Raw genomic sequence first — 27,873 nt, 5'->3', positions numbered from 1 at the left:
CTCCACATGTATCCGCTCGTGTATCCATTCCCATGACCACGTGTGCACAAGCAAACAATTGTATACACCATACACAGAAGAAAACATTCATGCAATGTTGAAGTTGTTGCAGTTTCTTTTTTTAAAAAAATTCATTTATCACATCTTTAATTAGAACTTTTGACCTCCTTCCGGGTCCTGTGGGTTCACTGCCTGAATAAAGATGTACTTACTCATACTTACTCATATTGCATAGCCTGGATGTGAGGCAGGGGTAGGTGAAGTTTTAATCCTAACCCCCCCCCCTTTTTTTTCTGAGACAGCGTTTATCTGTGTAACAGAGAATAGGTAGATTTGATAAAGGGCACGTAGACCAAGGCATTCCAGACAGGGAGAATTATTTGCTTTGTTTGAGTCCAGGGGAGAAGAGCAGTTCACTCTGAGGATTCCATATCAGAAGAACAAGAATGAGAGTGTCAGGGAGACAGAGGAAAGGGAGGAAGAAAGAAAGTGAGAAAGAGAGGAAGGAAGGAAGGAAGGAAGGAAGGAAGGAAGGAAGGAAGGGAAAAAGGGAAGACAAAGAGAGAGAGAAAGGAAAGAAGAAAGAGGAAGGAGGAAGGAAAAAAGAAAGGCAAGCTGGCAGAGTGCTGTCAAGAGGGAAAAAAGAAAATTATGGCGCATGCAGATAATGCCACATCTGTCCCAGTGTGACTCTGAGCAAGCCACTTAACCTTTTGAGCCTTGGAATTTTCATTAGTGAAATAATGATAACGCTGATTTACTAAAAATAGAGATTTGTGGGGAGAGTGCACAAGTGATGGTCCTTGGAGCCCCCTGTCAACTGTTAGTCATTTCTGGGACAGACCAGGAATTAGCATTTTAGACTGAAGTCTTCAGCTATAAAGAAAACCCAGCCCCAAGGAAGGCCTTGAGGCTCATCTGGAAGTCAGTCTTAGCTAGATTTAGCAGGTCAGTGCAAACAGGACTATGTCTGCCTGTTTACCTTCTAGTGCTCCTAGAATTTAGGGCCTCACACTCATGAGCTCTTCCTCTGAAGAGTACTCCTAGCCCTTATCATATTTTTTGTTTTGATACAGGGTGTTACTAAGTTGTCCTGGCTAACTTTATTCTTTTTTTTTTTGTTTTTTGTTTTTTTGTTTTTTGAGACAGAGTTTCTCTGTGTAGCTTTGGAGTCTATCCTGGCACTCGCTCTGGAGACCAGGCTGGCCTCGAACTCACAGAGATCCGCCTGCCTCTGCCTGCCGAATACTGGGATTAAAGGCGTGCGCAACCAACGCCTGGCTCTGGCTGACTTTAAACTCACTTGTAGCTGGAGTTTCTGTTCCACCTGATCCCATAGTCACTTTAGCCCCAAATAAACACACAGAGACTTCTTTTAATTAGAAAACTGTTTGGCCAATGGTTCAGGCTTCTTACTTACTAGCTCTCTCTTAATTATTAACCCATAATTGCTAATCTATGTATTTCTACACTCATCCTGTAGCCCAGGCAAGCCCTGAACTGGAGATCTTCTTGTCTCAGCCTCTTGGCAGCTGGGATGACAGGCCTATGTCCCCAGCCCAACCTTCCTCCCTCAGAGTTTGAAGATGGTTGCCACAGTCATAGCTCCTAATGTCCACCTCCAGTCTGACTCCAGTGGAAAAGAGTATCTCTTGGGACTGCCTTGGAATTTTTTTTCTTCCTTTCTCCCTTCTTTAGTTCCTTCCATTGGGTTGGCTTTGCCTAGAATCACAATGGGGTCTGGGTTTAAGAACTGCTAACAAGACCCACTTCCTCTCTCTTTCCTGTTATTCCTCTGAAAGGGCAGACAGGACTTTTCCTGACTCCCTCTTCTCTCTCTCTCTCTCTCTCTCTCTCTCTCTCTCTCTCTCTCTCTCTCCCTTCCCCTCTCCCTTCCTTTTCTAATAAAACTTCCTTCCCACTTTAAAAAAAAAAAAAAAAGAACTGCTAACAAATCCTATTTGTACTAGACTTGGGTGTCTGAGCACCAAATTCGTTGGAGAGCTACCAGAGCGATGGAGCCCCACCCCCTCTAATTTGGGAAGGGCATGCACAGCACCTGTGTGGCAATCAGGGAACATCGAGGGAATGAGTTCTCTATGAAAGTCGAGGGACTTTGATAACAAGCTTGGGTTATCAGACTTGGCATCTAGTGTCTCCATCCTCGCACAGTCCCACCAGTCCCTTTATCTGTCTCTTCCTAGACAAATCACCTGTAGTTCACAAACAAGAGAAACTGAGGTTCAAAGAGATGACCTGTTTGGTGTCACACAGCCAGGTTCAGAACCAGGATTCAGGCGGGCCTTGGAGTGACTCTAATGCCAGTGCTCATCACTGTTCGGTTTCTCCGAGTGTCTGCTGTGTTGGGTTCCTCTAGTCTTTCATTTTGTGCTGCCAGTGGAGCACTCACAGATGCTAAGCTTAACCAACAGCGAGGCAAACCCAAGTAGCCGCTGCTGCTTCCAGGAAGCCTCAGCATAACTGAGGCAGGAGACTGGCTAGGTGTGAGTAAAGGGTCCAGAAGGGCCTGGGCCATTCTGAAGTCTTTTTTATCCCAAGGTTGTGCCTTTATGTCCCAGAACACACAGCACTGAGTCTGGAGCATCTTAATTAGAAGTCAATCCTTTCCCAGGTTTGGCCGCCGGCGTGTGATCGTCAAGAAGGGGCAGAGAGGCAATAGCTTTTATTTCATCTATCTGGGCACGGTAGCCGTAACTGATGATGATGATGGGAGCAGTGCCTTCCTGGACCCTCATCCAACACTGCTGCACAAGGGTGGCTGCTTCGGGGTGAGCCAGAGGAGGGCCTCACTTCCTGGGTTGGGGTCAGGGTATGACAGGACTCCTGCTCTAACCTCTTAGCCAGGCCCTGCCTGCCTTATCCTCATTGCAGGTCACTAGCCCACATGCACACCAGGGCCCTTACGCACTGTCCAAAGCTGACTTCTGCACCTGATACTGAAAGAGTATATTCCCTGTTTTTCCCCAGACACAAGGATGCCATAGACTCCACAGAGTGTCTTTTTCAGTTCCCGGTCTCCTCTGGCCTGTTTAGACCTATTGCCTCTTTTCCCCAAACAGATAAAGGGGAATATGCAGTGGCTGGGGCAGTGTGTGTGTGTGTGTGTGTGTGTGTGTGTGTGTGTGTGTAAGAGAGAGAGAGAGTATGGAAAGGGCCATGGTGGGAAGCTGGATGTGGCCTCACACTTGTCCCTGTTCCTCCCACCAGGAAATGGGCCTTCTGAGTACTGCAGTAAGGAGGGCCACAGTGGTCTGCATGGAGGAAACAGAGTTCCTGGTTGTTGACCGGGAAGATTTCCTCGCGAATAAGCTGGATGAAGAAGTCCAGAAGGAAACTCGCTATCGGTACAATTTTTTTAGGTAATGCCACCTCATTCAATATCTTTCCTCTTCCTGTGCTTAGCTCTGCCCTTGGTTGGAAACATGTTGGAGGTGCTCTAAAATCCTACCCAACTTCTCTATCTGGCCAAACTCCAAGTGTGCCTTCAGCTCAGAAGCCCGTTCCTACCCAACAGGATGAACGCTTGCTGGGCCAGGCAGGATGCTAGGACTTTGTATTTGTTTCCTGTCTAGTCTCATATTCAACACTGTGTGGTCGTTTCTTTTATTTTCCTTAGTGTGTAGATGAGAGCATCAGGGCTCAAGATGATGACATGCCATGTCTGATTTAAAAGTAACAGGATCAAGCTGAGTGGTGGTGGTACAAGCCTTTGATCCCGGCACTTGGGAGCAGAGGCAGTGGATATCTATGGATTCAAGGCCAGCCTGGTCTACAGAGCAAGCTCCAGGACAGCCAGGACTGTTACACAGAGAAACCCTGTCTGGAAAAATCAAAGTAAATTAGTGAAATTTAAAAATAAAATAAAAGTAAAAGTAACAGGGTCTCGCCGGGCATTGGTGGCACACACCTTTAATCCCAGCACTCGGGAGGCAGAGGCAGGTGGATCTCTGTGAGTTCGAGGCCAGCCTGGTCTCCAGAGCAAGTGCCAGGATAGGCTCCAAAGCTACACAGAGAAACCCTGTCTCAAAAAACAAAACAAAACAAAAAAAAACAAAAACAAAACAGAAGTAAAAGTAATAGGGTCTCAACATCCTATTTCACTGACATACCCCATTTGTCATCACCCCAGGTAGATGGGGTGCCTCATCCACTATTATGTTGAATCCTGTGTTCCTCAAAAATTCTATCCATACTGTGACTCTTGTGGTTGTACAAATTAAGATATACGGGACTGGGAATGTTATAGGTTAATTTTATTGGGCATAAATCACTTACATGAGAAACCGATAACCCAGGATCTGCACTCAGAGGATCCAAGCTCAGCTGCCTTCTGTGACCTGATCGGAACCCAGAGAGAACAAGCCTGTCCCTGACTCCAGACCAAATCCCACACCTCAAGTAGGCATCTGTGACCACACCCTACAGGTTCAGCTGAAGGATCTCTACTACAGACTCTCCCTTGTGTAGTAATTCATTTATAGTTTGCATGCCATATCTGACAGGAGTGCAGATTTGGCCACCATTGTAATCTTCCTGTTGTCATGGTACTAAGCATACATAATGTTCATCAAATAAATATTGACTAAATGAAGCTGTCCTGGATGGGCCTGGGAGGTAGCATCACTAAGGCAGGAGGGTCTGAGAGACGTGCAAATGGGAAAATGGGTCTGACACCCAAGCTCAGCTCTTAGGCTTACTAAAGGGAAAATTCCATGGGCTAATTCAATCTAGTAGAGCTTATCTGAACAGGGCAAAGCAAAGCAAAATAAAAACAATGTGAGACTCATTATTTTTACTCTGAGCATTCCAACTAGCAACATGACCAGATGCAATATAAGCTATGAAAGGAAAGTGATTACTACAGCCTCCTTAGTAGTGTGTTAGCATTTAGTTGTTTGTGGTTTAGCAGCTCTCCCTACAAAAGCTTTACCAGCCACAGCTCATTGCCACTGAGCATCTCTCCCGCACTCTCCCCACCCCACCCCCCACCCCCACCCCGGCTAAATTCTAATAGGCTTCCCTCTCCCCGCAGGAATTTAGATCTGTTACAATCGTGGTCTGATGAGAAAGTCTGGCAGCTGGTGGCCTTGGGGAGAACGGAAAAGTTCTCACATGGACAGCTGGTGACAAAAGACTTTGTGGAATCGTCATTTGTCACATTTATTTGCAAGGTGAGAGTCTGAGCAGGGAGCAAAGCTGGGAAGAACAGGTGTGACTTGAAGTCCTCTCTGTCCAGGCAGACATGGTTTGAGCCAGTTCTGCAGTCCTTTTCTGGCCTTCTAGCTTAAGGTCTCCTGCAAAGCGTGATTCACTTACCTCAGAGGGTTTCTGTGAGCTTGGGGGGGGGTACAGTGTGCCCCTGTTGTTGGGGTAGGGATGGGAGTGCATTTCAAATGTTGGAAACTGTATAGGACCTAACTATGGACTACATCTTTCTTTATGTACATTTCTATATTCAGATTTATAAGTTAGGCTCAGTAAGAGATTAAGTTAACATAAAATAGAACTGTTAAAACCAAAATACTATATCCACACCCTTTTTGTGATGATGTAAGATGGAACATAAAGAAAACAATGTATAGCTTTTCTTTGTCATGTTTGTATCACAAAATCTCAATTTTTGTGTTTTGGGCCACTGTTAAGTAAGATCAAGTTACTTGACCATAGCACTGTGGTACTACAACAGCCAAGCTGATCACAGAGAGCTATAAAGTCCTTCACAGGTAGGTAGCACATACAGCATGGATATACTGGTCATGGTTTGTCACCTAGGCAGGACAGAGTAGTCTGGCACTCAGAAGGGTGCACAACTTCAGACTTATAATGTGTCTATTTCTGAAGTCTTCCATTTGATATTCTTAGTTTGTTAGAGTATGGGTGATTGTAACCACAGCTAAATTCTTGTTTGTTTCATATGTTGTGTCTCATTTTGGTCTCACAGTGACCTCCCAGAGGTTGGCAGGGACCTTGTTCTCATTTAACAGAAGAGTAAACTGAGGCACAAACTATGAAATGTTCGTCCAAAGTCACCAAGTTGGGGGGGAAGCATGCGGGGTGGGGGGAGTGATTCCAATGTCCTTCTCCAGAACTGGGATTGGAGTTGACCAGCCAGTTCCTTACACTGTAAGTCACCAAAGAGATTCAGTGCATTTTTGTCAAGGACATGATTGTCCAGGATGTGAGTAGATACAAAGATGTAGAAGACTGATTTTCTCTGTCTCCTTCACTGGATCTGGAGCATAGTCAAAGCTGTCAATGCCAGGTGCCAAGTGATGGGTATACATGAGTGGTGTCCAAGGACTAGGGAAAGGGAAGCTGCAAGGAGGTGAGAGGAAGGCGAACCTCAGGTATTGATCCCAGAGATGAAAGGAATGCACAGATTGACATGCCCTGAACTGCTGTACGGACTGGCCTGAGCTGAGTGTTACATTTTCGGGCATTTTATGAGTTGGTAGCACACCACTTATTTTTTTTTGTTTAATCGCTACCTTTACTGGCAATAATAGCATCTATAGATATCTTAGGATACTCACATAGGAGACATAACAGCTGGAGCTCTTTTGGGTTCATCCAGTTCCTGCAAACAGCTCCAGAAGTCTTCAGTCAAAAGCAAAGCCAGAAACTGGCTTGCAGCAGCACACTGACTCCTATTGTCCAAGCCTTCATTTTACCAGTGAAGATACTAACAGAGAGCGTCAGTGTGCTGCTTTCTCAAGACATGAAACAAATGCTTTTGTCCTTAACCAGGAGGAAACAGAAGTTGATGGGTCCCTGCAGGATGGGACCAAGGACATGGCTCATCTGTGGGAGGAACACTCATTGTAGCCTGTCTTGCAGAGACTTTGGAACAGTAAATGACATTGGTCATTATATAGTAAAAGGTCATCTCAATGGGGTATAGAAAATCAAGATGGGGCTGGGAGTGGTGGCCCACGTCTTTAATCCCAGCACTGGGGAGGCAGAGGCAGGTGGATCTCTGTGAGTAGAACACCACCTGGTGTACAAAGCAAGTTCCACGACAGCAAGGCTGTTACATAGTGACCAAAGGACGCCCTGCATATAATGAAACCCTGAAGAGGTCACTGTAAGTTAGAAGTAAAAGGGGTCTGCCATTGCCACCTCGTCTTCCACACACAAAAAGAATCGTTACTCATCCACTCCCCAAACTCCCCAGCTGTAGCAATAATGTGGTTACAGACCGATTTAGAGAAAGAACTCCAGAAAACATTTCCATTCTATCATGAGACATCGAATGGAAATGATCAGTGGTCCTTCCCACCCATGCAGTGATTAAGAAAAGGGTAGGACAAGACACTGAGTAAATATTAATTGAACAAATACTGTTTCAAGTGTCTGCTGTGTGCCAGGCGTTCTCTGGTTCTGAAGACAGTGAGTAAAGGAAGCGAGAGCTTGACATGGCAGAGTATATAAGCGAGTAAATAAACGAACCAGCTGAAAACAAGGCTGGTGCGCTCCGTTAGTCCCAGCACTCAGGCGGCAGAGGCAGGCAGATCTCTGAGAGTTCAAGGCCAGCCTAGTCTACAAAGTGAGTTCCAGGACAGCAGGAAGTGTTACACAGAGAAACCTTGTTTCAAAATATAAATCAATAAATGAATCAGCTGTTTTCAGACACCAAGAGGAGGAGGACAAAACAGTCAAGTGGGACAAACCAGTCAATTCCCGAGTGGATGATTTGGAAAGATCTCTTCCTGATGACTTCTGTGCCTAAATCTAAAATGACTCATGCCTTCAGTAACCTGGGGCTACGGTGTTCTAAGAAAGCATTAAATACAAAAGTGATTTTAGGGTCAGCGAGATGGCTCGGCGAGTATAGGAGCTTGCTCCGAGCCTGATGACTTGAGTTCAGTCCTTGGAATTCACAGGGTGGAAGGAGAGAACCAACTCCTCAAAGTTGTCCTCTGACCTCCACATCTGTGCTGTGGCATGTGCCCCTCTATTATTTGGGTCATCAAAAAGTTTGCACCATTGACACAGCAGGTATCTCAATTTATTGCCTGTCATGCATGTGAGTGAGAGAGCGGTCAAACAGTAGGCGGCTTATGAGACTTAGATTAACCTCCCTAGGGAAATGCTGCCCTCAGCTTCATTTGTCAAATCCTGGCTGGTCTGTGAGGGTGGATTGGCAAGGAGGTCAGACAGCTCCAACCAAAGTGGCCGAGGATTGGTGGATTATATAGAATTTCTATAGTGTGTGTATTTTATTCTGTACAAGTGATCTTGATCTCCCCCCCCCCCCCGCCCCCATTTTTGCTGTGCTGAGGACTGAACCCAGGGCCCTTCACAGAGCAGGCAAGGGATTTACCACTGAGATACATCCCCACCCCCTTTTAAAGGTTATATTAATTGTATTTAATATACAATTAATTGTATTTAAAGGTTTATATTAATTGTACATTTTCCTACATCTTCCATTGTTTTATTTTGGAGTCAGGGTCTCCCTATGTAGCCCAAGGTGACCTTGAACCCTTTATCCTTCTGTGTCTACCCTATGTAGCCCAAGGTGACCTTGAACCCTTTATCCTTCTGTGTCTACCCTTCCAATGTTGGGAGTCCATGTGCCTCACACTTGGCCGAAAGGTAACATTTATATGTTGAACATGCAAATGGGTATTTTCCCTGGTGTTAAGCTTAGCAGCACCACTAGGGGGAGTGTTGTTCTTCAGGGGCCTAGCCCAGAAGGGAAGACTTAAGTCTGACTAACAAGGAGCAAAAGGGTTGTTAAGTAGGAAGCAGATTTGTGGAAGGATGGAGGGGTGTGGACACCTGCAGGAGCAGTCCTGAACTGCAGATACCTGACACACAGGCCAAAGAGGAAGCCAGTCCCTCAGCCAGTGCAAGGGGAATCAAGTGGATATGGGCACCTCCCAGACTCAGCCTCGTTAAGATCAAGGAACCCAGAGAGCCCCAGGACCTTTGCTGTAGGGTGCTGGAATTGAAGTGACTGGCTTCCAGTCTCTACACATTCAAAGGGGACTGGATTAAATTTATGTCCTCTGCCTCAGGCTCTGGAATACCAAGATTACAGGACCACACATCGGCATCACCATGGCCAGCTTGAATGTCTTTTGCTCTGTTTTCTTTGGGGGGGGCAGGGGTGGGTTTCCAGACAGGGTTTCTCTGTGGCTTTGGAGGCTGTCCTGGAACTAGCCTTTGTAGACCAGGCTGGTCTCGAACTCACAGAGATCCATCTGCCTCTGCCTCCTGAGTGCTGGGATTAAAGGCGTGCACCATCCTGCCTGACACCTTGCTCTGTTTTCATCTCCATTTTTTTCATCTGTAAAATGGGAGCACTGAATTCATAAAGTCTTACAATAGGAATTATTTTAATAATCAAAATCGTTTTTTAAAAAAAGAGATGCTTAAGCAGTTAAGAGCATGTACTGCATTTGCAAAGGACCTGTGTAGGGTTTCCAGTGCCCATGTAGAGCGGCTCACAGCCACCTGTAACTCCAGCTCCAGGGAATCTGATACACACTTCTAGCCTCAGTTAGCAACTGCATTCACACACACACACACACACACACACACACACACACACACACACACCACAACCTCTGTGTATGTGTGTGCAATTAAAAATAGTAAGAAATCTTTTAAAAAATAACTTTTTTGCTGGGCATTGGTGGAGCACGGGAGGCAGAGGCAGGTGGATCTCTGTGAGTTCGAGGCCAGCCTGGTCTTCAAAGACAGTTCCAGGACAGTCTCCAAACCTACAAACCCTGTCTCGAAAAACAAACAAACAAACAAACAATAACTTTTTAAGCACAAGTTTCCTTGGTTAATGTTCATCCACCAATGTAGAGCTTCTAAAGGTGGCACAGCCCAGCCTGCACCCACACTCGGGAGCTCATGAGAAACACAAACTCTGCCAGGCACAGTGGCAGCTTTATATTTATAATCCCACCATGGGGAGAGAGACCAGGAGTTCAGAGTCATCCTTAGCTATCTGAGGAGTTTGAGGTCACTGTGGGCTATGAGACATTGCTTCAAAACAAAACAATAAAATAGTGTCACCCAGGTACAGTGGTGTGCGCCTATGTTCTTATAATCCAAGCACTTGGGTTACTGAGATAGGAGTATTGCTTCAAAACTGAGGCCAGCCTGGGCTACGTAGAGTTTCAGGACAGCCTCCTTGGGTTGGGCAGTCTATTGGTCTTGACAAGTATTTAGTGAATGTAGTGCCATATACAGTAATTGTATTATCCTAAAACAACTTTTCCCTACCTATGGCTCCCCCACCCCCCAGCCAGAAATCTGAGGTAAGTTTTTATTGTCTCAACAGCTTCTAGAATGCCATAGGTTGGGATCATAGAGTATTAGAGTATGTTACCATTCAGATTGACTTAGAAGTTTGCATTTAAGAAATTTTTATCTCTCGAGACCAGCCTGGTCTACAAGAGCTAGTTACAGGACAAGGCTCCAAAGCCACAGAGAAACCCTGTCTTGAAAAACCAAAAAAAAAAAAAAAAAGAAAAAAAAGAAAAAAAAGAAAAAAAAAAGAAAAAGAAAAAAAAAAGAAAAGAAATTTTTATCTCTTGAATGGATTTGGTTTTAGTGTTGCTGAATAATATTTCTCTCTCTCTCTCTCTCTCTCTCTCTCTCTCTCTCTCTCTCTCTTGGTTTTTTGAGACAGGGTTTCTCTGTGGTTCTGGAGGCTGTCCTGGAACTAGCTCTTATAGACCAGGCTGGTCTCGAACTCACAGAGATCCACCTGCCTCTGCCTCCCGAGTGCTGGGATTAAAGGCGTGCGCCACCACCACCCGGCTGAATAATATTTCATTGTCAAGATGCACCATAATTATTTTTCCATATATATTTACGTGTAAATATATATGAAAATTCTCAAGCTCCCCCCACTCCCTGAGCTATTAAATCCAAAAGTCCAGGAAGGAGGGCTGGTAGTTGACAAAATTTCAATAATTCTGAAGCACACTATAGTACTTTTTAAAAGGGAAACTCCTGTCTCTCCCTGAAGATTGGTTCATCAAAAAATCTGCAAGGGAGTAAGTGCAGGTGACCTTCCAGGGGAAGTAATACAAAGACCACAGAGTGGCAGCAGGCAGGGCACCCTGGGCTGGCCACGCAGTTCACTGTGTTCCTTACGGTGTTTTACTAAAATCTAGCCTTTAATGTGAAGGTTTATGTAACAATTCTCATCTGTGGCTTTGAGAATTCAGAACAGGCAACCAACCGCACACCAGACCCTGTGTGTCCTCTGGCTGGAACTGAGACGCTCCTGCTGTTCTGAAGGGACCGCTGTGTTCTCACTTTTATTCACTATGGAGCTGGCTCTTTGCCCGTTCAGACTTCCTCAGCATCCTGTGCTTCCTGCCACTAGAGGATGAAGCCAGCCGCCAGTGGCTGATTTCTTGTAAGGGAGGTTGGGGAATAGGATTCCCACTGGTATTGCAAACACAATTAATGCCCATAATCAATCCATTCTGGACCACTTGGGACACATGGCTGGACCTCTCTCTGCAAGTATCAGATGCAGTAAAAGGCTTATGAGAGAGGTTTCCAAGAGGAATCATTGTTTCTCTTACATCTGCAGTTCTTGGGTGAGAAGTATTTGTTGAATGAATGTTGAATAAAGCCCTAAAGACAGTGCCTGGCATACATCAAAGGCTTATTAGATGTCTGTTCCCTTACCAATAGTAGCCTGTCTTTAAGATTAACCCTTTTGTGTCTCTTTGAGTTCCTACTAAGAAGCAAAAGATTTATATAAAGATAGGAAATAAAAGGAACATAGCTGGTTTTGTTTGTTTGTTTGTTTGGGTTTTTTGTTGTTGTTGATGATGTTGTTTTTCTGGTGCTGGGATTCAAGCCCAGGACCCCACAATGCTAGGATTGCTTTGTTCTTGTTTCTTCTTGAGGCAGGGTCTCTTGAAATCTTCCTGCCTCAACCTTTATTGTATCACCACTCTTGGTCTGGAGACTCCTATCTTGATCTAAACTCCCAGGATCAAAAAGGCAGGAGAAGGGAAGGCTGGGAATTAAAAACTGGGTTTTAAAGTTTTCACTCTGACCATCACAAGTTCCCTTTCTAAGGAAACTGATCCAAGCAAATAAGGAGACTGTTTCCAATTCAAAGATGAAAAATCCCATCCCACTGCCTGCCCCGAGAGCTGTCTCAGTGACCTCTGTAAGAATTAAAAGATGGGGCTGGAGAGATGGCTCAGAGGTTAGGAGCACTGGTTGTTCTTCCAGGGGTCCTGAGTTCAATTCCCAGCAACCACAACCATCTGTAAGATCCGGTGCCCTCTTCTGGCCTGCAGGGTTACATGCAGATAGAACACTGTACACATAGTAAATAAATCTTAAAAAAAAAAAAAAAAAAAAAAGATTAAAAAGATGTGGCCTGGCGGTGGTGGCACACGCCTTTAGTCCCAGCACTCGGGAGGCAGAAGCAGGTGGATCTCTGTGAGTTCGAGGCCAGCCTAGTCTACAAGAGCTAGTTCCAGGACAGCCTCCAAAGCCACAGAGAAACCCTGGCTCGGGAAAAAAAAAAAAAAAAAAAAGCCCTGTCTTAGCTTGGGCTGTTTCTAGCGACTTTAACTTAAATTATTTCAACTACCTTTTACCTCTGGGCTTTTTCCTTATCTTTTGTATACTTTTGTTTCTTACTCCATGGCTTGCTTTGTAGCAAATGGAATAACATCAGTACATACATCTGATATTTTTTATTTAGCGGTGTTGAGGAGACAGAGAGGACAACTTTGGGCCCCCTGGTCAGGGAGTCTAATGACTGAGAGCTCTCAGCTCAGTGAGAGACCCTGCCTCAAAAAAATAAGGTAGAGAATGACTGAGGAAGACACCTGATATCCTCTGCTCTCCACATGTGAGAGCATGCATACACACACACACACACACACACACACACACACACACACACACACGAACATGTACACACGTATAAAGAGTTACCATAGAATAATATGTATAACTGGGGTTTCTTTTTGTTTGTTCTTTTGAAAAAAGCTCTCACTATGTAGCCCTGGATGGCCTGTAATTTGCTATGTAGATTAGGCTGGCCTGGAACGCACAGAGATCTGCCTCCTTAGTGCCTGGATTAAAGGTGTGCCACCACACTTCCTTATCTTCTTCTTTTGTCTCTGATTTAATACACATTGCCACCTTTTGAGCTACTGAAGAGGTGAATGTCATCCCTGGGAACCTAGGGTTGCTTTTTTTTTTTTTTTTTTTTTTTGTGCAGGATTGGTGATGGCATACCACACAGCACTCAGGAGGCAGAGGGGGAATTTCTGTGAGTTTGAGGCCAGCCTGGTCTACAGAGTGAGTTAGTTCTGGGACAACTAGGGCTACACAGAGAAACCCTGTCTCAAAAAACTAGAGTGCTTGTGTGTGTGTGTGTGTGTGTGTGTGTGTGTGTGTGTGTGTTTCTTTAGGTGTTAAAATTTTCTATGAGAAGATAACATTTTTTATTAAGGAAAATACATGAAACAATATGCATTGAGCAAATAAAACAAAAAGAGGGTTAGGGCAGGTGGATATAAAGCTTCCTTTCAAAGCCTAGCCTGCCTGGAGCGTTCAGGTTTAACCCTTGGCTTGTGTCCTTTGATATGTCCAGGGCAGCTGTGAGATCCTGCGGCTGGTAGACCTGGGGGCCTCCAGTACCTATTACAAGTGGGTCTGGCAGCAGCTGGAGCTGTTGGACCACAAACCTCTGGGAACTCACCGCAATGGTAAGTCACATGGCCACATCTGTCAGTTGATGGCATAGCTGGCAGGGGAGAGGTACTTCCCCCTGGGCCCCATCCTGGTTGCAGTCCTCAATCTATAGATTCCTGGACATTTGAGCTCAAAGGGGCGAACAGGAGGTCTGCTTGAACCCTCCTGTTCTACCAGCTCTAAGAAGCTGGTCTTTGGCCCTGCCTGCCAACTGCTCCCTCCGTCTCTGGATTCTTCTACTCATACCTCATACACCCCCACCTGTCTTTCCTCAGCTCGCTTCTGCTTTTCACGTCTTAGATGCAGCATCTTTATTCAGGGAATTCTCCCAGACTTCTCATGCTGAAGCAGCATCTTCTAGCCCAGCCCTCATTATAGTCCACTTGCATCTGCAGTATTTCTGTCGTGTCTGTCCCGCTGAAATCACACAGCGAGAATCTGGAATGGTTATTAAATGGCTGTCTCTGTAGAATTTAAACTCTGTGATCCTAGGGCCTGTGGCCATCCCAGGCAACTCATGTATATTCATAGTGGCTCACTGAGTCAATAGACACTCGTATTTCGCTAGTGTGGATGGTTTGGGGTATGTCCTGAGCTAATTGTACCTATGAATTCTCCAGTGCCTATCTAAGTTGATATATATGGCATTAATAGCTGCTATCATTCATCAAATTCTTTATATACTCAGTTTGGCTGTTTATACCTAATTGTAATTCACATAACAGAAGATGTATTAGTCAGGGTTCTCTAGAGTAATAGGAGTGAAAGAGTGAATAGCTCTCTCTTATATAGAAAAGAGTTTTATTAGAATGGCTTACAGGCTGTGGTTCAGCTAGTTCAACAGTGGCTGCCTATTTAGGATCTAGGAGTTGTGTACAGTCCACAGGCTGGATGCTTCAGCTGTTCTTCAGCAGATGCTGGAATTCCAAAGAAGCAGGCTCTAATGCCACTGAAGGAATGGACTTGCTAGCAAGGTGAGAGCAAGCAGGCAAAGAGCAAAAATCTCCTTCTTCCGCATCCTTATATAGGCTTCCAGCAGAAGGTGTGGCCAGATTAGAGGTGTTTGCTTGCTCAAAAGATCTGGATTAAAGGTTTGTCTTTCTGCCTCAAAGACCCAGATTAGAAATAGATCATCCCTCTTAAAATTAAGTGAAAACTCCTCAGAGGTGTGCCCTCTATTTTTGGGCTTTAGTTAATTCCAGATGTGGTCAAGTTGACAACCAGGACTAGCCATTACTGCAGATTTTCAATAAGATATGATTGTATCTCCATTTCACAGATACAGAAACCGAGGCTCAGAGAGCCGAGCCTCTTGTCTAAGGGTCATAGAGATACTGAGCAATGGAGGGCTGCAGAGTGCAGGCTCAGCTCATTGAAAGAAAAGCAAGAGCTTTCATATGTGGCACAGGCTCCAGTCATGCTCAGTCTCCATTTCCTAGGGTTGAACACAGACAGTGAGAGGCAAAAGCTTCTAGAGCCTGCCTAAGGTAGTAGCTTCTGTGTTTCTGTTCACAGGAAGCTGCATATCTGTGTGCACATGAGAGCATGTGAAAGTGTGTGTGTGTGTGTGTGTGTGTGTGTGTGTGTGTGTGTGTGTGTGTTACACATTTGGGTAAAGAGTACCAGCCCTCAATAGAAATCTGTAGTTGCTCAGGGGTTGCACATTTACCAAGTACCAGGTCTGGCTTTGTCTCAACATTCCCTTGAGATTATAACCCAGCCTCTCCAAGATAATTGTAGATGTGGCTAGTTGTTCTGCTATTAGAACTGAAACCAACATGGGTGGCTGGGCAGGGGATAAAGGGGCAGGGGGATGTCAGAGAATTTTGGAGCTTTGACAGAGCCGGGTTTATTCCACAGAGTAGCAGGCATTGGTTAATACTTAAGTCATTAGACCTGGCTTCTCCATCATCTTTCCAGACAGTGTCACTATTAAGAGCCTAGTCTTGCTGGGCAGTGGTGGCTCACGCTTTTAATCCCAGTACTTGAGAGGCAGAGGTAGTCAGATCTCTGTGAGTTTGAGACCAGGCTGGTCTACAAGAGCTAGTTCCAGGACAGTCTCTAAAGCCACAGAGAAACCCTGTCTCGAAAAACAAAAACAAAAACAAAAGAGCCTAGGCTCATGCAGGGCAGTGGTGGCACACATGTTTAATTCCAGCACTCTGGGGGTAGAGGCAGAGGCAGATGATTCTCTGAGTTCGAGGCCAGCCTGGTCTACAGAGTAAGTTCAAGGACAGCCAGGGCTACACAAAGAAACTCTGTCTCAGGGGGAAAAAATATCCCAGGCTCAGACTACAGGGTCCTGTGTGACACTGGACAAATGATGGTCTCCTTGTGCATTATTGTCCTTGGGTCCTGTAAAATGTAAATTTTATTCCCTATATTGCAGAATCATTTGGATATTAAGCAAATGAATATACAAAATTCATAGACCACTCCCTGGATGCATGAATATATGGTAGGCACTTGGCACCATTATTACAAGATGACAGGCAACCACCAATGGCAATTCCCTAGATATAAGGCTGTATTGCAAAAATCTGGATATGCTGTTTCTATTGTGGTTCAGTTCAAAATACTTTTAAATTTCTCTTTTGATTTCTTCTTTGTCCCATTGAATATTAATCAGGGTGTTATTTAGTTTCCAAAGATTTGGGGACCATCCAGCTATCTCTCTGTTTATTATTTCTATGATAAAATACTCGGTACAGTTTGAATCCTCTCAAATATGTTGGAAGTTGTTTTATGGCCCAGAAAGCAATCTATCTTGGTGAATGCACCATTTGCATTTGAAAAGACTATGCAGTCACTTGCTGCCACATGCTCTGCATGTAAGTCAGCTGAGGTGATGGTGGGCCAGTGGTCTGTGTCCTTCCTGATTTTTCCATCTGCTCTACCAGCTGTTAATAGAGAGCCGTGAGAATCTCCAGTAATATTTTCTCTCTCCCTCTACCCCATCCTCCCCTTCCCCTCCCCGTCTGTATCCTAGACTCAATTTCACCCGTGGAACCACAGGACTGAACTCTTAAAGACAAGAAAACTTCTTTTTGAGCTGCTAGAGATGAACCCCAGACTGCAAGGCCTGGCGGGCGCTCTACCATGAGCGACATTCTTGACCTAAAATGAACTTCTTTAGAGCATTCTTTACTCTAAAACCTACCTTTTATGATACTATTTTAGTTACTCCTTTTGATTTAATTTAGCTTCCTTTGATGGCTATTAGTTTGATATTGCTCTTTCTATCCTTTCGTGATTGCTTTTTTGGTGTTTTTGTATTTAAAACGGCTTTTTCTTTTTTTGTGTGTGGTACTGGGGATCAAACCTAGGGTCTTATGCATGCCAGGGAAGCACCATACCACTGATCTTTAGCCACGGTCACTAAAATGAGTTTAAGTATTTTTAAACATTTTGTTTACTCTTGTTTATTTTAGGTAGAAAGGGCATGTGTTTGGTTTAGACTGACTGGCTGCCAGACCCCAGAGGTGGTCCTGTCTCCACACCTCCATGTATGTGAATGTGAGTGTACACTTGCTGAGGTGCACTTGTCTCAGGCCTCTCTCAGGCTGGCCCTTGCCTTCCTCCTTGTTTGAGTGAGCTCTCTTGTTTACCAACAAGTATGCCAGGCTAGCTGTCCCTGCTTGGTTTCTAGTTCCATTTGTTTGGAATACCCTTTTCCATCCTTTCATGCTATGGCTACCTCTATCCTTGATGGTGAGATGCAACTAATAGATGCCATTCATTCATTATTTATTGATTGATTTGTTTTCCAAGTCAGGGTTTCTCTGTGTAGCACTTGCTGTCCTGGAACTATCTCTGTAGACCAGGCTAGCCCTGAATTCACAGAGATCTGCCTCCTTCTGCCTCCCAAGTGTTAGCTAGGATCAAAGGCAGGCACCACCACCATCAGGCAATGCAGTTTATTTTTTAAAGCCAGCCCACTAGTCTATGTCTTTTGAGGGGAGAATTGATGTCATTAAGCTTCAGAGTCATTATTGAAAAGTTGTGTATTAACTCCTGTATTTGTGTTGATTTTGTAATGTTTGGCATTTCCTATTCCTCTTGTTGCTTACTGTTCTAGCACAGTTTATTCTTTCCTGTAGCCCCTAAATGTGTTCACTTTTTAAAAAAAAATAAATTTATTTGCCAGGCGGTGATGGCAAACATCTTTAATCCCAGCACTCAGGAGGAAGAGGCAGGCAGATCTCTGTGAGTTCAAGGCGAGCCTGGTCTCCAGAAATAGTCCCAATACAACTAAGGCTGTTACACAGAGAAACCCTGTCTTGAAAAAAATATTTTTTTCATTTACTTTACATGGATGTATGTTCTGTGTGTGTGCCTGTGGGATCCCCTGGAACTAGATAGTTCTGAGCCACCATGTGGGTGCTGGGTCTAATCCAGGGCCTCTGCAAGAGCAACAAGTGTTCTTAACTGCTGAGCCACCTCTCCAGCCTACTGTTAACCTTTTTCTTCTGGTCAAAGGAGTCTTTCAAGAATGGCTTAGTGCTCATGAATTCCTTTAGCTTATTTTCAACATGGAAAGCATTTCTTTCTCCTTAATTATGATGGTTTTGCTGAATATAGTAATGTGGGCTGGCAGTTACTGTCTTTCAGAACTTGAAATAGAGATCTGCCTGGCTCTATTTCCCAAGTGTAGGGAGATTAAAGGTGTGAGCCATCCTGCCCAGCCCACCTTGTTTTCTGAGGCAGTCTCTCACACTAGGACATAGGGCTTGTCACATAGGCTGGGCTGTCTCTCCCTCCCCAGTTCTAAGATAATAAGTACAAGCCACCATGCCCCACTATTTACATGGGTGCTGGGGAGCAAAGTCAGAGCTTTGTATGTCCTAGGCAAATACCGACTGACCTCCATCTCCACCCCAATGTGATCAATTTGAAGGAGAGCGGCTTTGAATTGAGTAGAACCGAGTTCAAATTAAGCGTCAGTCTTTTAGCAGGATCTTAAATTCCCTGCGGTTCACCTGGCCTCTCCAGGTTAATTGCTTATCTAGATGTAATAATGATGGAGATTTGATTCAGGGTTGCCCTTGAGGGCAGTTTATGGAAGCTGCTTCCTCCTCCTCTTCTTCATTGGCTCAGTAGCCTTGGCAGGACTAGAAGTTGCTATGTAGGCCAGGCTGGCCTCAGACTCAGAGATCCACCATCTCTGCCTCCAGAGCACAAATATTAAAGGTGTGCACCCCCACTTCTTTCCTCGGTGTACCAGACAGCTTGGCAGGTTCCTATGGTATTCTTCCACGAGGCCCATTGTTGTGTTTTTCTGTGCCTTCTCTGAACAGCAATGACTGCTATGGAGAGATTTAAGGAGTTCCGGATCAAATCATATCCTCTACAAGACTTCAGCTATTTGAAACTTCTGCGTCTCCAGGAAGCCAAAGAGCAAAAGGGGAAGATCAACACAAAAGCGAATACTCTCCCAAAGTTGCTGGGCCCCAATGTCAAGTAAGCTGAGCTCTTAGCTGATAGGGCGCTCTGGATTTCACAGATGCTGGGGAGGGGCAGGGATGGCAGACAGGTTGAGCCTAGATGGATGGGTGTGGCTAAGGAGTCCTGGGTTTGGCATCCAGAGCCTGCATTCATTGCCTCTGATTCACTTAAGAGCATCAACCATTTATTTCCTCAAGGCCACGGTAATATTTTAAAGAGGGCAGAAAGGATCTTTTGGCTTCCTGTGTCCGTGTTGCTGGGTCCTTTTGACTCAGCTTCTTCAGGAGGCTACCCACCTAGGGGAGCAAGCTCTACTATGGCAGGTAAGAGCTTGGTTTGCAGTTAGTCCAACCCAGGTTCAAATCCTGGCTTGGTTACTGGCTTTGGCTGTGTCTCTGGTCAAGGTATCTGACTTCCAAGCCTTACGCTTTGTGGACAGTGGTTTCTGAGTCACAGGGTTATTGTAAGCCGTATTGATAAATCATACGTAAAGCTCACAGGATGCTTAGTAGTTGGCAGTAAGTTATCTAGTCAAGCTCCACAATGTCCCTAAAGGTGCGAGCAAACTAAGGTTCACAGAAGGGCGAAGTTGCTTGTTCAAGGTCACACATGTATGAAATGGTAAAGGCAGGATTCAAACCTGAGCAGCTGGTTGAACATCTGTCTTTCGTCTGGTACAGGTCTCACACTGGCATGCAACAGATCCACATTGAGAACTATGTTCGTGCCTTAACTTGACCTGATGAACAGAAAAAGGTTGCACCACCCACTTTCTCCATCCCATTTGAAACCCAAGTATCAGAAGATATATAAGCTGGACAGGGTGGTGCAGGCCTTTGATCCCAGCACTAGGGAGGCAGAGGCAGGTAGATCTCTGTGAGTTCAAGGTCAGTTTAGTCTACATAGTGAGTTCCAGGACAGCCAAAGCTACACAGAAAGATCCTGCTTTGAAAAACAAAGCGAAACAAAACAAAACGTTATCAGGAATGGGGTTGGTATCACTGTGCCTGTTTTTGGTGGCCTCTTCATTTATCCACTAACTTCTAATCTGCTTGCCTCCATAAGAAGCAACCCTTGACTTCCAGATTGTTTTTCCTCTGATGGAATATTCCCAGTTTAAGCTTTCCCATGGATAGAGATAAAACAGACCCATTGTATCTGCTTTGAGTTGGTAAGGAAGAAAGGACAAAGTGAGCCCAGAAGTAAAAGATACAGGGGATGCTGGATACGCACCGGCTTGTTCTCTTCTTGGAGGGGCAGGAATGAAGCCTGCTTGCGCGTGCGCTGAGTGAGTCCCAGCTATCCTCAGCTGATAATCTTTTCTCTGTTTCTAATCAACTGCCCAGCCTCTGCCTGCTGTCATATACAAAAAGCAAAGACAGCAACAACAGGATTGCCTTTGTAAAAGTAACCCCAATTTGAACAAGGTTTGGGGTCTGCAGGCCAACCATGACACCCTGTCTTTTTTTTATTTTATTTTATTTTATTTTATTTTATTTTTTTTGGTTTTTTTTCGAGACAGGGTTTCTCTGTGTAGCATTGGAGCCTATCCTGGCACTCGCTCTGGAGACCAGGCTGGCCTCGAACTCACAGAGATCCACCTGCTTCTGCCTCCCGAGTGCTGGGATTAAAGGCATGTGCCACCAACACCCGGCTCACCCTCTCTTTATAAACAGAGAGGCCAACCTCTATGCTGCCTTCCTTATCACTCGATCATGGAGCCTCATCTTTGAACAGTCCATTCTGTTTGTAAGCAGCTCTGGTTATTGGGAATTCCTGTCCCATAGGAGCTTTGAATTAAATAGACCCGAGCTCCAACTGAGCAAGCAGCCTGAACTTTGTGCCTGGACTTATTGTCTACCAGGCTGGCTCATCTGCATGGCACCGTCTGCTCTTCAGAAAGCAGCCTCTGGCGACTAAAAGGTCCCTAGCTCCTTTCTCTCCTGACTCCAGTCTCCCTTACATTTCTCCAATCCCAGACAGCAGCAGTCAGAGTCACTCAGGACTTACTTTTGAGTTCTTTCCACCTTCTTTGGAGGCACACATCCTCCAGGAGGGCTCTCATCTGTAGCAAGGTGAGGGCAGACTGCTGGGGACCTACCTGGTGAGCTGGCTGTTTTTATGGATCAGTTCTAACAAGCTGTTGCATTTCAGATCCAAGTTTGGTCATTCAATCAAATGTCCCATGGTCAAAACTAAGTATGGTGAACTCCCCAAGGAGGCCATGGTGGGGGTCTACATGAAAGTCCACTCTCTGAAGGAAGGAGACATTGTGGTAAGTGTGCTATGAGCTTTGTTCACAGGCTAGTGCACAAGCACAGCTGGCCTGGGAGTATTGAGTAATGAGCAGAAAGGCTTCAGAACAAACACATCTTTCTATATTTGCTGATGTAAGAAACAGTGCTGGGCTGGTAGATGGCTCGGGGTGAAAACGCTTGTAGCTGAAGCCTGCCAACCTGACTTAGGCCCCTGGAACACAGTGGAAGGAGAGAATTGACTCCTGTAAGTCATCCTCTGACCCCCCCCCACACACACACACAAAGATAAAATTAAATAAAAAATTTTAAGAAAAGAAATAGTATTAGCTTTTAAGATACAAGGGCATAAAGCCCAGTGGTGGTGATGGCGCACACTTTTAATCCAGCACTCGGGAGGCAGAGGCAGGTGGATCTCTATGAGCTCGAGACAGCCTGGTCTACAGAGCAAGTGTCAGGATAGGCTCCAAAGCGACAGAGAAACCCTGTCTCAAAAAACAAAACAAAACAAAAAAGTAAAACAATAAAGACATAATAGAGATATTGTGGCTGATCTTTTAGGAGTCTGTCTATTGGGGCTCCTCGGACAGACTTTAAGAGAGTTACAAATATGATAATGTATTAGATGACAGGGAAGCAGAGGGATGGGTAAGTGGGGAACAAAAGGAACCAGCTGGAGATGAGGAGGAGGCAGGGGAACAAGTGGGGAAGATGTTAGGTACAAGCATGAATACCTGAATTTGAGCCAGAGCCCATGTGAGAAAACCGGGTGTGGTAGCCCTGGGATGAAGAGACAGGTGAATCCCTGCTTGGCGAGCTGTGGTGGTTTGAAAGAAAATGGCCCCCAAAGGGAATGGCACTATGAGGAGTGTGGCCTGGTTTGAGTAGGTGTGGTCTTGTAAGAGGAAGTGTGTCACTATGAAGGCGGGCTTTGAGAGCTCATATATGCTCAAGCTATGCCAGTGAGACTGACCACTTCCTGTTGCCTCTGAGTCAAGACGTACACACTTAAAAAAAAAAAAAAGGCATACGAACTTTCAGTTCCTTCTCTAGAACCATGTCTGCCTGCATGCTGCCTTGCTTCCCGCCATGACAGTAATGCACTAAACTCTGAATGGTAAGTGAGTCACCACAATTAAATGTATTCCTTTACAAAAGTTGCTGTGGTTGCCAGGAAGTGGTGGCTAACGACTTTAAGCCCAGCACTTGGGAGGCAGAGGTAGGTGGATATCTATGAGTTCAAGGCCAGCCTGGTGTACAAAGTGAGTTCCAGGACAGGCTCCAAGGCTACACAGAAAAACAAGAAAGGAGAAAAAAGAAAGGAGAAAATGCATAGATGAAAGTTCTGGATGTCCTTTAACACAATGGTGAAGTAGTAAGTCAAGTCTGTCAACTCCTGTTCAGCACTGTACTCAAAGTCCTAGTTTGTAGTACATTAAGAGGAGAAAAGGAAATTAGATGTATAGATTGAAAGCTGGGCCTTGGGGCTGGAGATATGGCTCAGCAGTTAAGGGCACTGGCTGCTCTTCCAAAGGTCCTGGGTTCAATTCCCAGTACTCATGTGGTGGCTCACAGCCATCTATAGTGGGATCTGATGCCCTCTTCTGACATAGTCATATGTGCAGATGGATTGTTCATATACATTAAATAAATAAATAAATCTAAAAAAAAAAAAGAAAAGAAAGCTGGGCCTTGTGTTACAGACCTGTAATCCCAGGTATTTGAGAGGCTGCAGCAGGAGAATTGCAAATTCAAGGTCAGCTTGAGAGAGAGAAAGTAAGGAGAGAGGTTCTAACTATTATATAGCTCTAACTGTCCACTCTCTCTGTAGACCAGGCTGGCCTGGAACTCACAGAGATCCATCTGCCTCTGCCTCCTGAGTGCTGGGACTAAAGGCGTGATTGATCATGTATGTTAAAAATAAAATCTTAAAAAATACCATTTTTTTTTTTTTGGTTTTTTGAGACAGGGTTTCTCTGTGTAGCTTTGGAGCCTATCCTGGCACTCGCTCTGGAGACCAGGCTGGCCTTGAACTCACAGAAATCCACCTGCCTCTGCCTCCTGGGTGCTGGAATTAAAGGTATGCACCACCAACGCCCGGCCACCATTCTTAATGGCCACCTTAACCAAAAAGGGAACATAGTATCATGTATACAGAATAGAGTTTTCTTCCTCATATCTCCAAGGATTCAGTAACCACCCCTTAGATTCAACTTCTCGTTACCTGGCCTTGTGGGTCAGGAGTAACCACACCTGAGACCAGGTCTGTTGTTACTTAGATTAGACACCCAAGGTCAATATCAAACATCCTACTATAGCCATGCCTTTGGCCTTTAGGTCTTATGACTTAATAAAGACAGTTTTTGAACTCTCTGCTCTTCAGCCAAGATGGAGTGGAGCCATCTTTATGGGCATTGACAGTTTAAGAGAAGGAATGAGTTTATTAAGGGAGAAGGTAAAAGGAACCTTGATTACAAGAATGCTATACCAAGTGGATAGTTTGTTCTCCACAAGGCCATGGGTGAATAATCCTGATGTCACATAGAGAATGGCTGGCTACGGTGAGAGCTGGGCGTCTTACAATCGAAGTGGAAATTTACAGAAAAGTGGAGGAAGCCAGACAGGTACCTTTGGGGATGGATTAGTGTTAAAGACGTCATTATGAACTCAGGTTTCACTCAGATATACTTAGAGAGGCATATATGGCTAGATGGCTCAGCGGTTAAGGGCGTGTACTGCTCTTAAAGAGGAGGACCAGAGTTTGGTTCTCAGTACCAGTGGGTGACTCACAGCAACCTGTGACTCCAGCTCCAAGGGATCTAACACCCCCTTCTGGCTTCCATGGGCACCTGCACACATGGACCATTCAGATACATAAATAGAAGTAATAATAAATCTTTAGACATTGGAGAGATGCCTCAGCAGTTAAGAGCACATACTGTCCTTGTAGAGGATCTGAATTGGACTTCAAGAAGCCATATAAGGCAGCTCACAACCACCTACCTGTAACTGCAGCTTCAGGGGATCCGAGACTCTCTTCTGGACTCATCAAGCAACTGCACTGACACACACACACACACACACACACACACACACACACACACACACCTACACATAATTAAGTATAAAATTTAAAATGTAGGAAATGAAAAGTAGTCAGGCATAGTTGTACACACCTGTAATCACTCAGAACTTGGGACACTAAGGCAGGCTGGTCCAGAGTTTGAAGCCAGCTTAGACTGCATGGGAACACCCTGTCCCGGGAACAAACAGCAACAACAAAACGATAGAAAAAAATCCCTAAAAAGCAACAAACCCCTCAGGGAAGCTGGTCAAGTTCGTTTGTAATGACTCATCAGAATTGATTGACCCACTGTAACAAAGCTCATGCCTACCGTTCTTACGTAAGACCTTAATAATGGGCTTTGTGGGAGCTCTGCCATCTTCTCATGTTTTCTGTAAATCTAAAAATATTCCAAAAATTAGACCAATGCAAAACCTAATGCAGTTAAGGAGGAGTGAGTGTGGCCCTGAGTTGTCCACCTGTGAGACTGCTGATGAGTGTAGGGCTGAACACGGGTAGAACAGCATGGGCCTGGCAGGGGTAGGGCCCACTTGGGGAGGGGGCACTATATGATCACTTGGAGCCTGGAAACCTGCTCCATCGCCAGGTGCTTTCTGCTGTGCTTCAGTTACAATGTCCCCAGGGTCATCCTTACACCCCTTCCCCCCATGTCACCACGGTTGTGAACGCTCCTTTCCCACTGGCCTGGTGTGTCAGGTTAGCGAGGGTCTATCATGGTGCCTGGGTCTCCAGCATCCTCCATCAACACTGATTTAAGGCTTTTTGACCTGGAAAGGTCTTCCTTTTGTTTAGTAAAACTGTAACTTTAGCTCCACCCACCGCCATCCCCAGAAGGACTCTGCTCCCTTTCAGTGAGATGGCTCTGAGACAGTTAAAGAACACCATTCGGTTGTTTGGCTTAGCAAAAAAAAAAAAAAAAAAAAAAAAAAAAAAAAACACCATTCAGCTCTCATTCAGCATTTCTGCAGCCAGGCACCGTGCCAGGGCCACACCAGCCACCACCTTTCTCAGGCAGAGGATTTTCCTCTGCAGTTACTCTTTAAGTCGCTGTTGCCATGGAGTATAGAGTCAGGCCAGGCTGGGGTTCATCGGAGTTCACTGTGTACAACCCACCACAGGGCACCAAGATGGCAACAGGATTTTCAGGCCAGCGTTCTGGGCAGATGGTGACTTGGTGGGAAGTTGTGTTAGGAACAGGAGCAATAGGGTCCCTGACATAAAGGACCTGCCCCCATCCCCCACTCCCCATCCTCCCATCCCCAGCCATGCTAGAATGACCAGGGAACAGCACAGTCTGGGGACTGGGGTCAAAGCCCAGATATTGAGTTGAGAGGTATAGGAGAGCTAACTTTCTCATGGGGAATCTTATTTTCATGTTCCTCTAATATCTGTGTGGCACTGAGCGAGTCATTTTACCTCTCTGAGTCTGTGGTCTCATCATGAAGTGTAAAAATCCCCAAGGCCAGGTTCTGCCTCTAACATGTGATTCCATGTACCTACATGTTCATTCATTCATTCTTGCATGTCTGCCTTGGTTTAAGAACAGCAAGAGGCGCCAGTGGGTACCACAGGACCCAGTGGGGGACAAATGATGAACAGACAAGCTACGAATGGGAAAACAATTGAGCATTGCGGTTGGGAATGGACTGGAAAGCAGGGCGGAAGGGGAGGCTTCTTAAATGGGGGGGGGGGGGGGTGCAGCTGCTCGTGAGAGCGTTCCAAACTGAAGGGCAGAAAGTTCAAAGGCGTGACAGAAGCGGAAGCAAGAAAGTAGGGCATCGTACACAAAGTAAGGGGCGTGGCGTGTAGAGCCAGGCCAGGCTGGTGCCCTAGGCAAAGGTGGGCTAGCCCAGGCCTTGGCAGCAGAAATGAGTTTCACTTTAGGAACCTTGGGTGCTGTTTAAGGGGTCTAACTAAAGAAATGACCTGATGTGATTCAGGTGTGGACAGGCGGTGGCTGGAGCACAAGCAGGACAGAGCTGTCCCTGCAGAGGTTCCTGGGTTCACATCTTGTCTCTGCCACTTTGTGTCTTATTATCCTCTTGCTGTGTTGGCAAAAAGCATGGACTCTGAAGACAAACCAGAGTTGACTCTATGTTCGTTGTTTTCATGCTGTGTGACCGCAGACAGTTCTATAACTTCAGTGTCTTCACCTGTAAGATGAGGACCAGCATAGGACCAACATGAGTGGTTATATTTGTGACGCTTAAACAAATGCCCACACTTGGAAACCAGGAGGGGACCTGGGCTTTCGAGACTGCTCAGTAGACTTCAGCTGGTGCCACCACAGCCACTGTTGTCAAGGCTGGGATTATATGAGGCATGGCTGTGAACAAGCAAATTACTTTTACTGAACCTTGTTTCCCACCTCTGAGGGTGGGGGTGAATCCCTGGGCCCTCAGGCAGTTAACAAGATTAAATTTGCATATTTCCTCCAGCCTGTAGGGCCCCTTGAAGTTCAGCCACTGTGTTCCTTGTACAAAGTCTGGCAATAGTGAGGGGGGCATTGGTACCGTACCCACTGTACTGAGAATGGCCAGCAGGAGCTGTGTCCAGGGCTTTCTTGCATACACTATTTTGTTTAGATCATCAACAGCTTCTGAAAAGCAACATCCGTCCATTCTAGTTGTACCAAGGAGAGACCCCTGGCACTGGTCACCACGGAATTTCTTGTGGGTGATCATTCTTTAAATCCTAGAAACAAAATGGTGGGGTGGGTATTCCAAAATCCACTTGAGAGCTCTTTTCAAATTCAGTCTTTCAAAGACACATAGGCCCGACATTCTGACCATTTCACAGGAGCACAAACAGCCCAGGGAGGCTTGCCCCTCTCCCTCTCTGATGTATACACATTACTCTACCACTGAGCCATACATCCAGAGCCCCCTTTCTTTTCTTTTGAGACAGAGTTCTACTTAAGTTGCCCAGGCTGGCCTTGAACTCATGATGAAAACCAGGCTGGCCTCAAGCTCAATGAGATCCTCTTGCTTCTGTCTTTCGAATGCTAGGATTAAAGATGTGCACCATCACACCTGGCCCCCAGGTTGATCTTGAACTCACTCTGTACCCCAGGCTAGCCTTTAACTCGTCCTCCTGTCTCAGCTTCCTGAGTAGCTGGGATTACAGGTCTTACCTAGCCCTACCTTCTGAAGTTAGGAGTGTTTTCATTGTGAATGGTCCCACATCTCTCCAAAGCGAGTGCCAGGATAGGCTCCAAAGCTACACAGAGAAACCCTGTCTCAAAAAAAAAAAAAAAAAAGATGGGGATGGTTGAAAAAGAAAAGGCCTAGAAGACATTAGTCTTTTTTTTAAGTCTTAAGAGAAAATGGGCTGGGTAGTGGTAGTGGTGCACGCCTT

The 27,873-nt window shown here is 45.4% G+C and overlaps 1 protein-coding gene across 1 annotated transcript in view; it reads left to right on the top strand.

Moving 5' to 3' along the window:
• Positions 1–27,873, top strand: part of Cnbd2 (cyclic nucleotide binding domain containing 2) — a 43,754-nt gene that overhangs the window by 9,004 nt on the left and 6,877 nt on the right. Inside the window, exons 5-10 of the mRNA XM_027421318.2 lie at positions 2,633–2,789; positions 3,229–3,380; positions 5,054–5,192; positions 13,631–13,745; positions 19,029–19,191; positions 21,331–21,451. Coding sequence (XP_027277119.1) covers positions 2,633–2,789; positions 3,229–3,380; positions 5,054–5,192; positions 13,631–13,745; positions 19,029–19,191; positions 21,331–21,451 — 847 coding nt within the window. The remainder of the gene's footprint in view (positions 1–2,632; positions 2,790–3,228; positions 3,381–5,053; positions 5,193–13,630; positions 13,746–19,028; positions 19,192–21,330; positions 21,452–27,873) is intronic.

This window comes from Cricetulus griseus, chromosome 6, assembly GCF_003668045.3.
Source record: "Cricetulus griseus strain 17A/GY chromosome 6, alternate assembly CriGri-PICRH-1.0, whole genome shotgun sequence".
NCBI lineage: Eukaryota > Metazoa > Chordata > Mammalia > Rodentia > Cricetidae > Cricetulus > Cricetulus griseus.
This window is presented reverse-complemented; position numbering and strand designations above follow the sequence as displayed.